This window comes from Nothobranchius furzeri, chromosome 10 (assembly GCF_043380555.1).
Source record: "Nothobranchius furzeri strain GRZ-AD chromosome 10, NfurGRZ-RIMD1, whole genome shotgun sequence".
Taxonomy (NCBI): domain Eukaryota; kingdom Metazoa; phylum Chordata; class Actinopteri; order Cyprinodontiformes; family Nothobranchiidae; genus Nothobranchius; species Nothobranchius furzeri.
Window position 1 is genome coordinate 54,233,316 of NC_091750.1, and position 13,728 is coordinate 54,247,043.

At 45.1% G+C, this 13,728-nt stretch overlaps 1 protein-coding gene across 4 annotated transcripts in view; it reads left to right on the forward strand.

Moving 5' to 3' along the window:
- The window catches only part of larp1 (La ribonucleoprotein 1, translational regulator), a 44,962-nt gene that overhangs the window by 29,875 nt on the left and 1,359 nt on the right, over positions 1 to 13,728 (forward strand). Inside the window, exons 4-16 of one of the 4 annotated variants that reach the window (XM_015961251.3) lie at positions 878 to 949; positions 5,435 to 5,585; positions 7,293 to 7,427; positions 7,587 to 7,739; positions 9,859 to 10,021; positions 10,763 to 10,907; positions 10,989 to 11,163; positions 11,235 to 11,401; positions 11,490 to 11,585; positions 11,706 to 12,032; positions 12,792 to 12,915; positions 13,301 to 13,506; positions 13,585 to 13,691. In XM_015961251.3, coding sequence (XP_015816737.1) covers positions 878 to 949; positions 5,435 to 5,585; positions 7,293 to 7,427; positions 7,587 to 7,739; positions 9,859 to 10,021; positions 10,763 to 10,907; positions 10,989 to 11,163; positions 11,235 to 11,401; positions 11,490 to 11,585; positions 11,706 to 12,032; positions 12,792 to 12,915; positions 13,301 to 13,506; positions 13,585 to 13,691 — 2,021 coding nt within the window. The remainder of the gene's footprint in view (positions 1 to 877; positions 950 to 5,434; positions 5,586 to 7,292; positions 7,428 to 7,586; positions 7,740 to 9,858; positions 10,022 to 10,762; positions 10,908 to 10,988; positions 11,164 to 11,234; positions 11,402 to 11,489; positions 11,586 to 11,705; positions 12,033 to 12,791; positions 12,916 to 13,300; positions 13,507 to 13,584; positions 13,692 to 13,728) is intronic. The other 3 variants (XM_015961252.3, XM_015961253.3, XM_015961254.3) reach the window with 3 other exon arrangements.

The following is a 13,728-nucleotide window of genomic DNA, read 5'->3' on the forward strand; positions in this document are numbered from 1 at the left end:
TGCTGTAAAATATGTTTATATTATATTATGTAATATAATATAAATGTCTTTTATCACTTACAAAAGCTCCTGGTGCCTCTAGTGATTCTGCAACAGAGAGACGAATGGGCAGAGAGACGGACGTGCTTGCTCATTAAAATTCCAGTTCCAGACACCAACAATATTAATGATGTTTCAGTGATGCCGCCTGCGGATCCATATGAATAATGACAACTTGTTTGTTTTGTGGTGTTTCTGTTTTGCTGCAGCAGGTCAGACCTCTGGGTTGTGTATTTATTTATTAATTCGTTCATTTTAAGATCTTGACTCGTGTCCACCTGTAGGTTGAAACGTCTTCAGTAAACGGAGGTTACGTTATTTTGGATATTTTTTGTCACAGAAACATGACTTCCAACTTTCATCTGTTCAGGATGACTTAACTTAATTTTAATTCTTTATGTTGAATATCATTGTTGTTATTGTGCCATTAGTGGACTGCAGAGGAATGGGATTACCGGTTTACACCACTTTATTAATTCATTCTTGTCATGTGTCGGTGATCACATGAATCTCCTTTAGTTTGTGTTTGTGCAGAATTGTCTGTAACTAACCCAAACAAAGTGTGGCCGTCCTTCGCTGTGATGACAACACGCCACTGAATGCTTTTGTTAAACCCACAGGACCTCCGTCCTCCACTAGGTGGTGTTGTCATCGTGTTACTACAGGAAGAAGAACCGGGCCTTCAGGCTGCTGGAGCAGAGCGGCTTTGACACAAATGACTAGATTATTACAGGAGGAAGCTCCTGAGCAACATCACCTGTCATACGTGTGTGTGTGTGTATTCATCATAATCCACTACATTGTCGTCTCTAAACTGCTCTTCCCTCCCTCTGTTCAGATGGAGGCAGTGACACGGCCCGTGTCCTGCCCGTCGACTCACAGGCAGGTCAGGGACTCGTGGAGGACCAGTGTAAGTTGCACCTGCAGCAGCCTGCCCACCTGCTAACATTTAGTCTCTAATCCCTGTCAGCCTTTGGTCTGAGGAGCTGTGAAGTTCCCATTCATCGTCTGGTGGTGTGGTTATGAAGTCTAACACAGAACTCGTTATTAAAACTTCTACTTTGTCATAGAGGTTAAATGTTTTGGCTGTTGGTTATTATCGTTTTTATTATTAGTTCCTTTCTGCTGTGATGAGAATCCCAGCAGAAGGTTTCAAGTCAAGTTGACTGCAAAATGGCAAAAAACGGAAGAACTGTGTCCATGTCCTCTAAAACCAGTGAACGCCTCCCACAGGTGTCCCTGTAGGACAGTTAACAAAATACTGAGCCATAAATAAAGCAATGATAATTATTTTGTTTGCAGTGATCAGTATAAAATTAGCAGCTAGTTAAAAAAAAGGGTAAAAATAGAAAAGGTCATTGCTTGATGACTGACACCGTTCTCCTGGGTGAGTCTTCTGTTCAATCGGAAGACCAAGCATGTCATTATTAACCAAACAAAAAAGGGGTTTATTCACTTTGATGCTAAAACTTTGGTCATCTTTGTGTCTGCTGTTGCTGCCTGGTGTTTCACCGACCTAAAGGTTCAGAGAACATTCTGCCTGAAGCTACATGTGCATGTCTGCAGTGGTTTCAGCTCTGGGTGATGCTTTTGTTTTCATACAATCTTCCAAATGTTGCACATTTCACAGTATGCATCGTGTTCCCAGACTGAGAGAAGGTCAGATCCTGGAAAACGGTTGACCCTCACTAACTCTAGACAAGCTCTGCGTGACTTGTATGCAAACCTCTCAGGTCCAGCAGAGTCTGTAGATAAGCAGCTTGCTGATAGTGAAGGAGAGGCGTAAAATGCTGCTTGATTTGAATAAGCATCAATTTATCAGGTGTGCTAATGAAGATAAAGCAGCAGAGCTAACTCATGAACATACCTGTTTTCTTTGTGTTGGCTAAAGGTGAACAGCAAAATGATTTAATTAGACGCTTTAAGGAGATTTACTCATCAGATTCATGATTAATGGTTCTAGATTCAGTGTTAAACTAAAAATACAAACAAATCGATTCACGGGGTCAAACCCATTTAAGCTCCAAGCATGTTTCACTGACAGTATAGTGGCTGTCCATAGCAGTCAAGAGTCTGTAGGGATGGGCGTTTCAAGCAAATATCCTAGTCAAAGTCAGGGAGATTATTTGGTTATGTTGGGATATTCTCTGGTGCCAGGGGAGAAACGGCTGTTTATTAAAAAAATAATTTTTATTATCAAAATGTTCATGTTTTAACAAATCTTTGAATGTTCTGAAATTACTCATCCCACTGGTGAGTTTTTTTTTTCTTTTGGCAAACACATCTGTTTGGTGCCACCTGCAGGTAACATGACCTCTCATATAAACCATCTGGACTTCTGGGTGAGACTTTCAAGTTTTTAAAGCAAAGATAAATTCACCTTATGAGTTACCTTTGAACTGCAGTTCTAAAAGATCTACCGACCACAAAAACAGCGGAGTGCTCGCTGTTCTCCGGCCGCATCAGTGAGGTGAGTCACTGGAGGACAAAACAGGTGATGCGCCTTGCTCCGCAGCAGCGAAACGCATCAGGCACAAATAAAAGACAGAAAACATAAAAGGAAATGAGCCGACATGAACGATCGTGTGTTTAATTTGTTTTTGAGGTGGTGACACCTGGTTTGATGTTACTGTGGCCATGCTCAGGACGCAGATGTCTGGAGCACGTCAACGATCAGAGCTTTGCATGTGCAAGCTGGTTTTGGTTAGGATGGGGGTGAGGGGAAGGTTAAATTGCAAGAGGGAAAAGGTCACAGTTTGGTTAAATGTCCGTTTTACCGCCAGTGTCAGTACCGACGCTCTGGCACAGCGCGTTGCCTCCAGAAGTGCAGGAGCTTGTCACCTGCTGACAGCAGGCTGCTGTCTTTTCTGAGGACTGCATCTTGCCGGTCATTATCACGTGACAGCGACTAGTCAATGGCAGGCATAACAAGTCACTACAGAGCAGTGAAGTCTACTAGTCAACTAGTTCATACAACCCCTAGTATGTATATGTATATATATATATGTATAGATATATGAATATATATATGTATAGATATATGTATATATGTACACTCAACAAAAATTTAAATGCAACACCTTTGTTTCTGCTCCGATTTTTCATGAGATGGACTTAAATTATCTAAAATTCATTCCAGATACACAATATTATCATTTTTCTCAGATTGCTCACAAATCAGTCTAAATGTGTGATAGTGAGCACCTGTGCTTTGCTGAGATAATACATCCCACCTCACAGGTGTGCCACATCAAGATGCTGATCTGAGATCATGAGTAGTGCACAGGTGTTACCTCATACTGCCCACAATAAAAGGCCACCCTGGAATGTGCAGTTGTTTTTGCTTTATTGGAGGTCTGGGGACTCAGAACCGGTCAGTATCTGGTGTGACCACCACTTGCCTCATGCAGTGTAACACATCTTCTTTGCATAGCGTTTGTCAGATTGTCAATTGTGGCCTGTGGAATGTTGGTCCACTCCTCTTCAATGGCTGTGTGAAGTTGTTGGATATTAGTGGGAACTGGTACATGCTGTCGTATACGCCGGTCAAGCACATCCCAAACATGCTCAACGGGTGACATGTCCAGTGAGTATGCTGGCCATGCAAGAACTGGGACATATTCAGCTTCCAAGAATTGTGTACAGATCCTTGCAACATGGGGCCGTGCATTATCTTGCTGAAACATGAGGTGATGTTCATGGATGTACGGCACAACAATAGGCCTCAGGATCTCATCACGGTATCTCTGTGGATTCAAAATGCCATCAATAAAATGCACCTGTGTTTTTCGTCCATAACAGATGCCTGCCCATTAGGGCTGCAACAACGAATCGATAAATTCGATGAAAATCGATTACTAAAAGCGTTGGCAACGAATTGCGTCATCGATTCGTTGTGTCGCACAACTCTTCCAAAAGCGCCCCCCCCCCCTCCCGCCCGCCGTTGCGCGCAGACCAGAGCAAGTCAGATCAGCGCGAGGGAGAGCCAGCAGATCAGCGCGAGGGAGAGCCGCAGATCAGCGCGAGGGAGAGCCGCAGATCAGCGCGAGGGAGAGCCGCAGATCAGCGCGAGGGAGAGCCGGCAGATCAGCGCGAGGGAGAGCCGGCAGATCAGCGCGAGGGAGAGCCGCAGATCAGCGTGAGGGAGAGCCGGTACCGGCAGATCAGCGAGCAACACACTCCTTCAATGCTTGTGGCATTTTGCTGTGAGACAAAACTGCACCTTCCAGGGTGGCCTTTTATTGTGGGCAGTATAAGGTACACCTGTGCGCTACTCATGATGTCAGATCAGTATCTTGATGTTGCACACCTGTGAAGTGGGATGGATTATCTATGCAACGCTGAAGTGCTCACTATCACACATTTAGACTGATTTGTGAACAATGTTTGAGAGAAATGGTAATATTGTGTATCTGGAATGAATTTTAGATCTTTAAGTCCATCTCATGAAAAATCGGAGCAGAAACAAAGGTGTTGTGTTTATATTTTTGTTGAGTGTGTGTGTGTGTGTGTGTGTGTGTGTGTATATATATATATATATATATATATATATATATATATGTGTGTGTGTGTGTGTGTGTGTGTGTGTGTGTGTGTGTGTGTGTGTGTGTGTGTGTGTGTGTGTGTATTGGCCGATATGAAAATGAATATCGTGATCGTAATTTCTTCCATCTTGCCCAGCCCTTGCTCAAGCTGATCCTTAGAGATCAGGGCAGCTAATGGCTTGTAAGAGTAAGTGTAACAGGGATCCCGCGTGCTACTTCAGAGCTACATCTGGCTCTTTACGTCCACAAATGTGCGATTAGCCAATCTTCATTTTGGTTGGAGTTTTTGAACAAATAGTTTTTTGTTCCTTAGTTCTTCACCTTGGTGTGAATGACGGTCTAGACCCTTGTTTTCTACGATGTCCGGCTGCATCAGCTGCTGCTTCTGATTCAGAACTTATTATTGAAGCAACTAAGAGTGGCTGATTAATCATCCCACCATTGCTTTCTAGTCTGGAACACTGAATGCTGGTTTTGTGCAATTCTTCTCACCTTGTTTGCCCTTCCTTAAATAAACAAAGATGTGTTGAAGTTGGATCTTGTTTTACTCTACGAACACTGATGCAGGTGTGATGACTACTCACTTTCTTACAGACGAGTTTCAAACGTGACTAACTGCTGCAAGACTTTTGCACATTCTCTTGGTAAAAAACCTGCTAAGGGTTTTCTTTTAGGTCGTTTTCTATCATTGTCCCCCTGAGGCAGTATTTTTATGTAAATTTATACCTGTGGGTGATTTCAGCCAAGGTTGTTTCCTCATGACAAGACGGGTTTGACAAATATGTTGAGTTAAAAACAAAACAAAAAACGCTGAAAATCATTTTAAATTATTTTTCTTCTCTGTTCTCTAGGGTCCTAGAAGAATAACAGCCAAGAAGGAGTTGAAGGAGAAGAGAGAGAGCAACGAGGAGAGTAAGGAGAACCTGAAAGCCAAGTCTGACGACTCTGGAGAGGAGAAGAACGGTGACGATGACTCCCAGAAAAATGGCTCTAAGAGAAAAGGTGACGGTTGGACTGCTTTATACCTTTTTAAAGTTATTGCCCAATAGTTTTCTTCAGTCTGCTCTGATTATGTTGGACAGCAGCTCACCTGTGCTCCCTGCTGGTCAGCGGGAGAACTGCACTGAGATGATCAGATTTTCATAATAAAAGCTGGATATAAACCACATCGTTCTACTGACAGTAACCAGAACTAGGGCTGGGGGTAAACGATTATTTTTAAAACGATTATTCTGACGATTATTTTATCGAATAGTCGACTATTCTAATGACTATTTAGAAAATTAATTAATGATTATTTTTCTATTGCACAATTAACAAAAACCAGAAAATCTCAAATAAATTCCTCAAAAAAATTGATAAATTATTACTGTAAGAGAATAAACACTACAGGCCTTCCATTTTGTATAACACTGCTTTTATTGTGTAGGTTGGTTATGTTCTGGTGACGTGTAGAACTTGGGAGTGCAGGCTGTTGCCTGAGAGGTGGTAGGAGATGGAGTGTCTCCATGCTGCTTTGTTTTGGTCACTTATGTGCGTGAGGCGAGTGGTCTTACGGGTTAAACCAAACTCAGGTGATATTTTACACTAAACCGAAAACCCACAACACTCTAAATGTAATAAAAGGGAGATCTACACCACAAAAAAGATGAACTCTAAACCAAAACGTAACAGCTTATCCCAACGCAAGAAGCTGTTAGCGAAGATGCTAACAGTAGCTTTACCAACGTTAAGTTCAAGTTACCAAGTTTAAATAAACCAAAAACACCCAGCAGCAAACAGACCAGCACGGAGGAGGGACTGCTACCACCAAAACAGCTCTCCTCATGTCTGAAAGAAGCTCCTTAATGAAGGGAGAAACGCTCCCGGTGATTTTCTACATCTGCGATAGACACGAAGCAGCGCATCTGACCCCGGAAGTTGTCCGTTGCCGGGAGACGAAGGGGCAAAACAGGAAAATAATCTAGTAGTAGACGGACATTGTTCCGGGTCTTCGGTATTTGGCGGAGATGTTAGTGAAGGCGGAGAAGAGGGCGAACTAGAGGAAAAACGGGCAGATTCCTCCTCTATTTACAAACTCCTGAGGATGCAACAAGTGGGCGCGGTGCGTCGACTTCCGGATCTGACGTTGACAAATTTTTAGAATCGAGCCGTCGACTTCGTCGAGGCTTCGCTACAGCCCTAACCAGAACAGAAGCTGAAATCCACCCGACTCGCCGAGAGCTGAACATGAAACCCCAGAACTCTGATCAGTCTTGTTTCCTGCTGCTAATAAATGAAATGTGAGCTTATTGGCTCTAAAATAACTCTAATTTTATACTTTAGTTCAGTTTTATTTATTAAGAATAAAAACCTTTCTGTAGATCAGAGACTAACAAAAGCCTTAATGATAAAATCAGTCTGACTTTGTTAAAACTCACTTCCTCCATCACACACTTTCACAGTAAAGGCTTCTGTTAAAAAAGGCCTTTTGTTGAGTTAACAGAAAAATGGTGTTTTAATGTATTCTCATCATTTCATGGCGTTTCAGTTGAACTGCAACCAGTGCAGAAAGTTACTAAACCATGAAGGTAGTTTTCAGATTGAAACCATTCACAAACACGAGAATAAAAGTAGTTTAGTTCTATAAATGTTTCATTAGATTACAGCAGAAAAGACAAACCTGTAAAAATGTTTCATTCTGTCACACTTGTGTTTGTCTTAAAACAGGAAACAAGCAGAAGTGGGTTCCTCTGATGATCGAGGTGAATTCTGAGGGCCCCAGAGAGCGCTCGGCCTCCAGGAACAACAGCAGACAGAACGAACACCCCCGCCTGCCCCCCAACGCCAGGAACGACCTCAGAGGTCAGTCCGGGTCATCCCCTAACACCGCTAGTTGCTGTCGGGCAGCGTCTTTGGTCTGCTGTGATGATTAAGTGAAGGGTGTGGTTTGATAAACAGCTGAGCAGCATCATGGCTGATGCTCTACTTCCTTTTTTATTAATGCAAATCTGTCCTTTATAGACTGGCACAGCCAGAAGTACGAGCGGGAGTGGCGAGACGACCACGACGAAGTGTCCAGCGTAAAGAGCGAGGGGGCACCTTTCCGTGGAGGGTTCAGAGGTCGTGGACGCGGGAGAGGAAGGGGACGAGGTCGAGGACGAGGCGGAGGACATGGTAGAATTAAAACTTTCTCTTCTGCCGAGACGGAAACCCGAGCTTTATTTCCCTTCTTCCTTTAAAGTGGAACATTTCTCTCTGATGCATCATTCTGTTTTTGTCCAGAGGATTTGAAACGTTATTTTTCTGAGGGGTGCGGCCAGTTTTCAGATTTTAGTTCAGTTCTGGACCAAATTGCAGTTAAACTCTGGATGTTGTGATTCCTGCTGCTGCTGTTCTGGTTTTGGCTGGTTTGTGGCCCTGATCCGGCTCCACTGAGGCTGCAGGGAAAACAGGAAAAACAGTGTAATAACATCCAGAGAGTGTTGGAATGAGGAAAAGGCCTTGGAGCCGACAGGACAAGCAGCTTTTCCCTGAAGTCTGGTTTGTTTTGGCTTCAGCTTCCTCGGATTCACACTTTCCCTCTCTTCCCATCACTCCTTGTTCATTCACGTTTTCTTCTCTGCTTCCTGTTACCCAGCTCGGTATGAGTGTGTTTTTAACTTTAAACAAGATAAGGGGGGAGTCCAGACAACTCAACACAGTTTTTAATTCTAGATTTTTGATTTTTGTTTTTTGTTTTCTTCAACCATTGCTGGTCCAGATTTCAGGCTGAGCAGGTTTTTAGAGTTAATGCTCAGATTTCCTGCTCAGTTCGGCACAATCCTTAATATATCTTTACACATTTTAATGTTTTTACTAGGGAAGCCCTCATGTGGCAACTTGCTCTTTGCTTTATTAAATCTCACATTCATCCGGATTTCAAAAGTACAGTTTTTCCCCTTTTTAGTATTGCTGTTTTATTACGATCGCTGGAATTTTCACATCAATTATGTGACTCACTTTTACTTTCAGCTTCACATCTGCCTTTCTTCTTTTACATTCCTGCTTCGTCTGTCTCTACAAGCGGAGTTTGCGCCATCCCTTCTACACCCACCGTGTCCTGAACACGATGAAATGAGCTTTGGATCATGTGTGTGAAGCGTGTTTACGCGTGGCAGTCTTCAAACTCAATAAACTCAAAAAATGTCAATAGAAACACCCAGAATTGTTGGTCAGATTGAAGTTGCACATCTCCACTGTCTTCTGGTGTAAATAACTTCATGAGGGATAATACACCACATTTTTCCTCCTGAACCTGAGGTTTGACAACCCGACAGACCCTCCTCTCCAGAAGTCCTGAATAGACCTTACCAGGGAGGCTCAGGAGTGTGATCTCCCTGTGGGTGGAACACATCCTGTGGTCCCCCTTTTTAAGTCAGGGAACCACCACCCTGGTCTGCCAGTCCAGTGGGACTGCCGCCGTTGTCCACGCGATGTTACAGAGCTGCGTTAACCAACACAGCCTTGCAACATCCAGAGCCTTAAGGAACTCGAGGCAGATCTTCTCCACCCCTGGGGCCTTGCCACAGAGGAGCCTTTTCACCACCTCAGAGACCTCAGCATCAGAGATTAGAGAATCCAACCCAAAGTCTCCAGAGTCTGCTTCTTCCACTGGAAGATATGCCAGTGGGATTAAGGAGGTCTTCCAAGTGCTCCGCCCACCACAGCGTCTCTAGTCGAGGTCAGCAGCATACCATCCCTACTATAAAAAGTGTTGGTAGCACACTGCTTCACCCCTTTAGATGCCGGATAGTGGACCAGAATCTCCTCAAAGCCGTATGAAAGTCTTTCTCTGTAATCTCACCAAACTCCTCCCATGCTTATGCTTGTTTTTTGGAGTTTTTGCTTCCGCGACCACCCGAGCTGCATTCCATCAGTTCACACTTCAGTTGGAAGAGGCTCCTTCTGACTGGAGACTGCCAGACGTCAGGGGGGCCATTCCTCCCAACCACACCTCTCCAGGTCTCGCCGTGGCTGCCCACGTGAGCAGAGCAGAATAACAGAATAAATTAGACAAAGTGCTGTTGAGTTTGATGCTGCACAGAAGAAACTATTTTAACATTTATCTTTCGCCAGTGAGTATAAAAGCTTTACTTCTTAAGCAATCAGGCTCTTTCGATTCTATAACTTCTGAAATGTTGCTGTAAATAATGAGTTCTTCCATGATAAAATTTAAAGAAAGGACGCTGTTTAACAGGATTTTGAAGCTGCAGAAGTGGATTTGATCTTGGCGCTCTGTCCGTTTCCTCTGAAGGTCATTACGACTACCACTTCGGCTACAAGTCCTACGACGTGAAGGACGGACCGTACAGCCAGAAGTTCAACAGCTCCGTCACCTACTACTATGACAACATGAGCAGCAGCGATCTGTACACCGTGGACCAGGACCTGCTGAAGGACTACATCAAGAGGCAGATGTGAGTTTGTAACTTCAGAGGTGATGAGCTTTCATGTCTCATCTCTGATGGGTAGTCAATGCAGAGAGATCATAGTTGATAAACTCCTGCTCCACTTTGACCAAATATGCACACGATATAATCTGTGGGTACGATTTTATTTTGATGGTGCCCCAAAATTCTATTTAAATAAAAAATACATTAAAGCATTCAAACCAGCTGTGGCAGATCCCCTTAAAGAGCAAGTCACCCCAGATCAGTTTTTTGCTGTTCAACGATATAAATGAGTGTCTAATCGTGCTGTAAACATGGGTAGTCAATAATTTGGCACTTTAATGCATCTTAGTTAAAATGAAAATATTCTACCTAAAACTGTCAGTGTTGCGCCCTCTTCAGGTAAAATACTCCGCACTACATTTTAATTTAAATCGGCCATTGCTATTGGCTAAGAGGTACCCTATGATGTTTCCTGGTACCATATGAGGGCACAGTGCCACTGAGCCTGTGTGTGTTTATTTGTTAGCAGCTCTGCCATCTGGATCTGCCCGGAAACAACTCCCTGTGGCGCATTTTTCAAACAGGAAATGGGAGTGGCTGCTAGGGGGTGACTTGCTCTTTAAGTAAAACTAGTCTTATCTGGAGCTGAAACCTGATCTTGTCCTGGTTTCTAATGTGATAAATTCTAAATTCATCCACAAATTCCTCGTTTTGTTTCATTGTGCATCAAATTCCCTCTGAATACCCCGCTTCTCACCCCTGTAGAGAGTATTATTTCAGTCTGGACAATCTGGAGCGGGACTTTTTCCTGCGGAGGAAGATGGATCAGGAGGGCTTCCTGCCCATCGGACTCATCGCCAGTTTCCACAGAGTTCAGGCGCTCACTACAGACGTCAACCTCATCATCGAGGTTAGCGGAGCTGGAGTTTGTTTTTATAGAACAGTAAAAAGAAACGCGTTTGGAAGCTGAACATTGATTATCTGCTGCCAGGCTTTAAAGGGCAGCAAAGAGGTGGAAATCATCGACATGAAGATCCGGCGGAAGGAAGACCCAGAGAAGTGGCCTCTTCCTGGTCTGATGATGCCCAACCACACGCACACCGACTTCTCCCAGCTCATCAACTGCCCCGAGTTTGTTCCCAGACAGATGTCTGAAGAGCGCAGAGGTGAGGAAGGTTCGTTGGGATTTCATGTTTCTAAAACATCAAACCAACCTGGGGTTTCGTCTCTTCTCCAGGGTCTCCCAGAGCCTCCACGCCAGTTCAACAACTGACCAAGACTGAACCAGATATCTCCAACCTCAAGACCATGCCCAAGGGCCTCTCCGCCAGTCTCCCTGATCTGGACTCCGAGTCCTGGATCGAGGTGAAGAAGAGGCCCAGACCCTCTCCAGCCAGACCGAAGGTGAGCTCCGAAAACCTTTGAAAACTTAGCAGAAGATTATCTTGTTGTGTTTGGTTCACCTCCACCGTTATTGTGCGACTCACATCAGGTCCCTGTGTTGCAGCAGAAAGAAAAGGACGAATCTCTTCGGTCTCTGGTTCCTCGGCCCGGCTCCTCTCCATCCCCTGTCGTCTCAGGAAATAAGGTGAGTGAGGAAATCATTTTCCCCTCTTCTGATCCAACGGTTTGAGGCGTTTTGTTATTTTTGTTTACAGATGCATGTCTACTGATTGTACGATGATGTGGTGTTATGTTGTCTGATTAGGACGGAGCAGAGCAGGACGAACCCGAGGAGCTGGACTTCATGTTCGATGAGGAGATGGAGCAGATAGACGGACGCCGCAACACCTTCACCGACTGGTCGGACGAGGAGACGGACGGTGAGCTGGACGACAACGACATCAACAAGATCCTGATTGTGACGCAGACGCCGCCCTACCTGAGAAAACATCCGGGGGGCGACCGCACCGGTCAGCACACATCGCGCGCCAAGCTGACCAGCGAGCTGGCCAAAGTCATCAACGACGGGCTCTTCTACTACGAGCAGGACCTGTGGGAAGACAACTTCGAGCCCGAGTACGCCACCATCAAGGTGAGGTTGCACTCTTTGATGACATCACCAGAACAGCAGGTGCTGGGCATGCTCTGGCGGTTTCTGTCTCACGTTTTGGAGACATTTCTGCACGAAACTGGAGGACGAGGAGATGCATTCAGTGGCAGCTGGAGCTGTTTCTGGATGTGGAATGGAAACACAAAGTAGTTTTTGTTTAGTTTTGTTGTCCTCGCTGCCTTTTTGTTGCATTGTGGTACCTTCACGTGTTCACCGGCACTCATCCAGCGCTGCGCGGAACAAAGGCAGTTTGTTTATAAATAAACCCCACATGGAAGGTCTCGGCCTGGGGATCGGAGCCGCCGGGTCGAGGAGGAAGAAAATGGAAGAGACTCGGAGTTTACCCGTCGCTGTGAGTCACATCTGATCAGGATCAGGGAGAGAAACCACCTGGGAGCTGTCCTTACCCTGAGCTTTAGATAAAGGGCTGTGTGTGTCTGTGGGTTTCTGAGTAGAAGTAGAAGCTGTGTGCGTGTGTGTGTGTGTGTGTGTGTGTGTGTGTGTGTGGGAACAGTTCGTGTCAGATATGAAGGTGAAGAGGGTGTTTCTGGCTGCTGTGCTTTGCTGCTGCGTCTCGGTCTCCAGACTGCTGCAGATGAGGTCTGATCATTTCACAGTGTTCATGCGAAAGCTTTTCTGGTTTAAACCAGTTCTACGTTAGTTTCTGTTCTAGTTACCGACAATCCCAGCAGTTTGCTCTGATGAAAATCACAATAACTTTTCTCAAATTTCTTTTTACAGCAAGAGGTGGAGAACTTCAAGAAGGTCCACCTGATCAGCCGTGAGGAGTTCGACTGTCTGACACCAGAACCTCCCGTTGACCCCAACCAGGAGGTCCCCCCCGGGCCGCCGCGGCCCCAACAGAGTAAGGACACGCGTGTTTGTGTAAACCTAAAGCCGCTTTAATCCAGCTTCATCTACCTGATGGTGCAACATGGAAAAGATTAAACTTCAAATGTTGATATTAATAAAGACAACCCAACTACTGTTGGGCAAGAAGAAACGATTAGTCAGACTGTTTTAGAGTCGATGGTTTTCCTTTATGAAGGTGAGTAAAAACTTGGAATGTTTCTTTTCTGAGGTCAGATGGCTGAGTTGAGTCTATTATGATCTAGTGGATAAAAACGGGATTGTTTCATTTGTTTTCCGTCTCTAAACACGTTGAAATGTGAAACTCAGACGGTTGTAATAGAATGAGCCGGCGGTTTTAGAGATTTAACTCCTGACTTTTCCTTCTGCGTCGTCTTCAGTTCCTACAGACGCTCTAGCCAACAAACTCTTTGGAGCCCCCGAACCCTCGTCTACAGCCCGCTCGCTCCCCACCACAGTGCCCGAGTCACCCAACTACCGCAGTGCCCGGACGCCCCGCACGCCTCGCACCCCTCACCGAAAAGACCCAACCATGACGCCACGCTTCTACCCGGTGGTGAAGGAAAGTCGTCCGGTTGACGCCAAGGTGAGGGGAAGCGGTTTGGTAAAGCGAGAGGTCTTATAGACTGACAGGAACGATAAACGCTTGTTGGGTTTGTTTCAGACGCCCAGAAAGAGGAAGACCCGGCACAGCTCAAACCCGCCGCTGGAGTGTCATGTTGGCTGGGTGATGGACTCGAGAGAACATCGCTCCCGCACCGCCTCCGTCAGGTGGGACGTCCATGTGCTGATGCTGCCGCTGATGTTT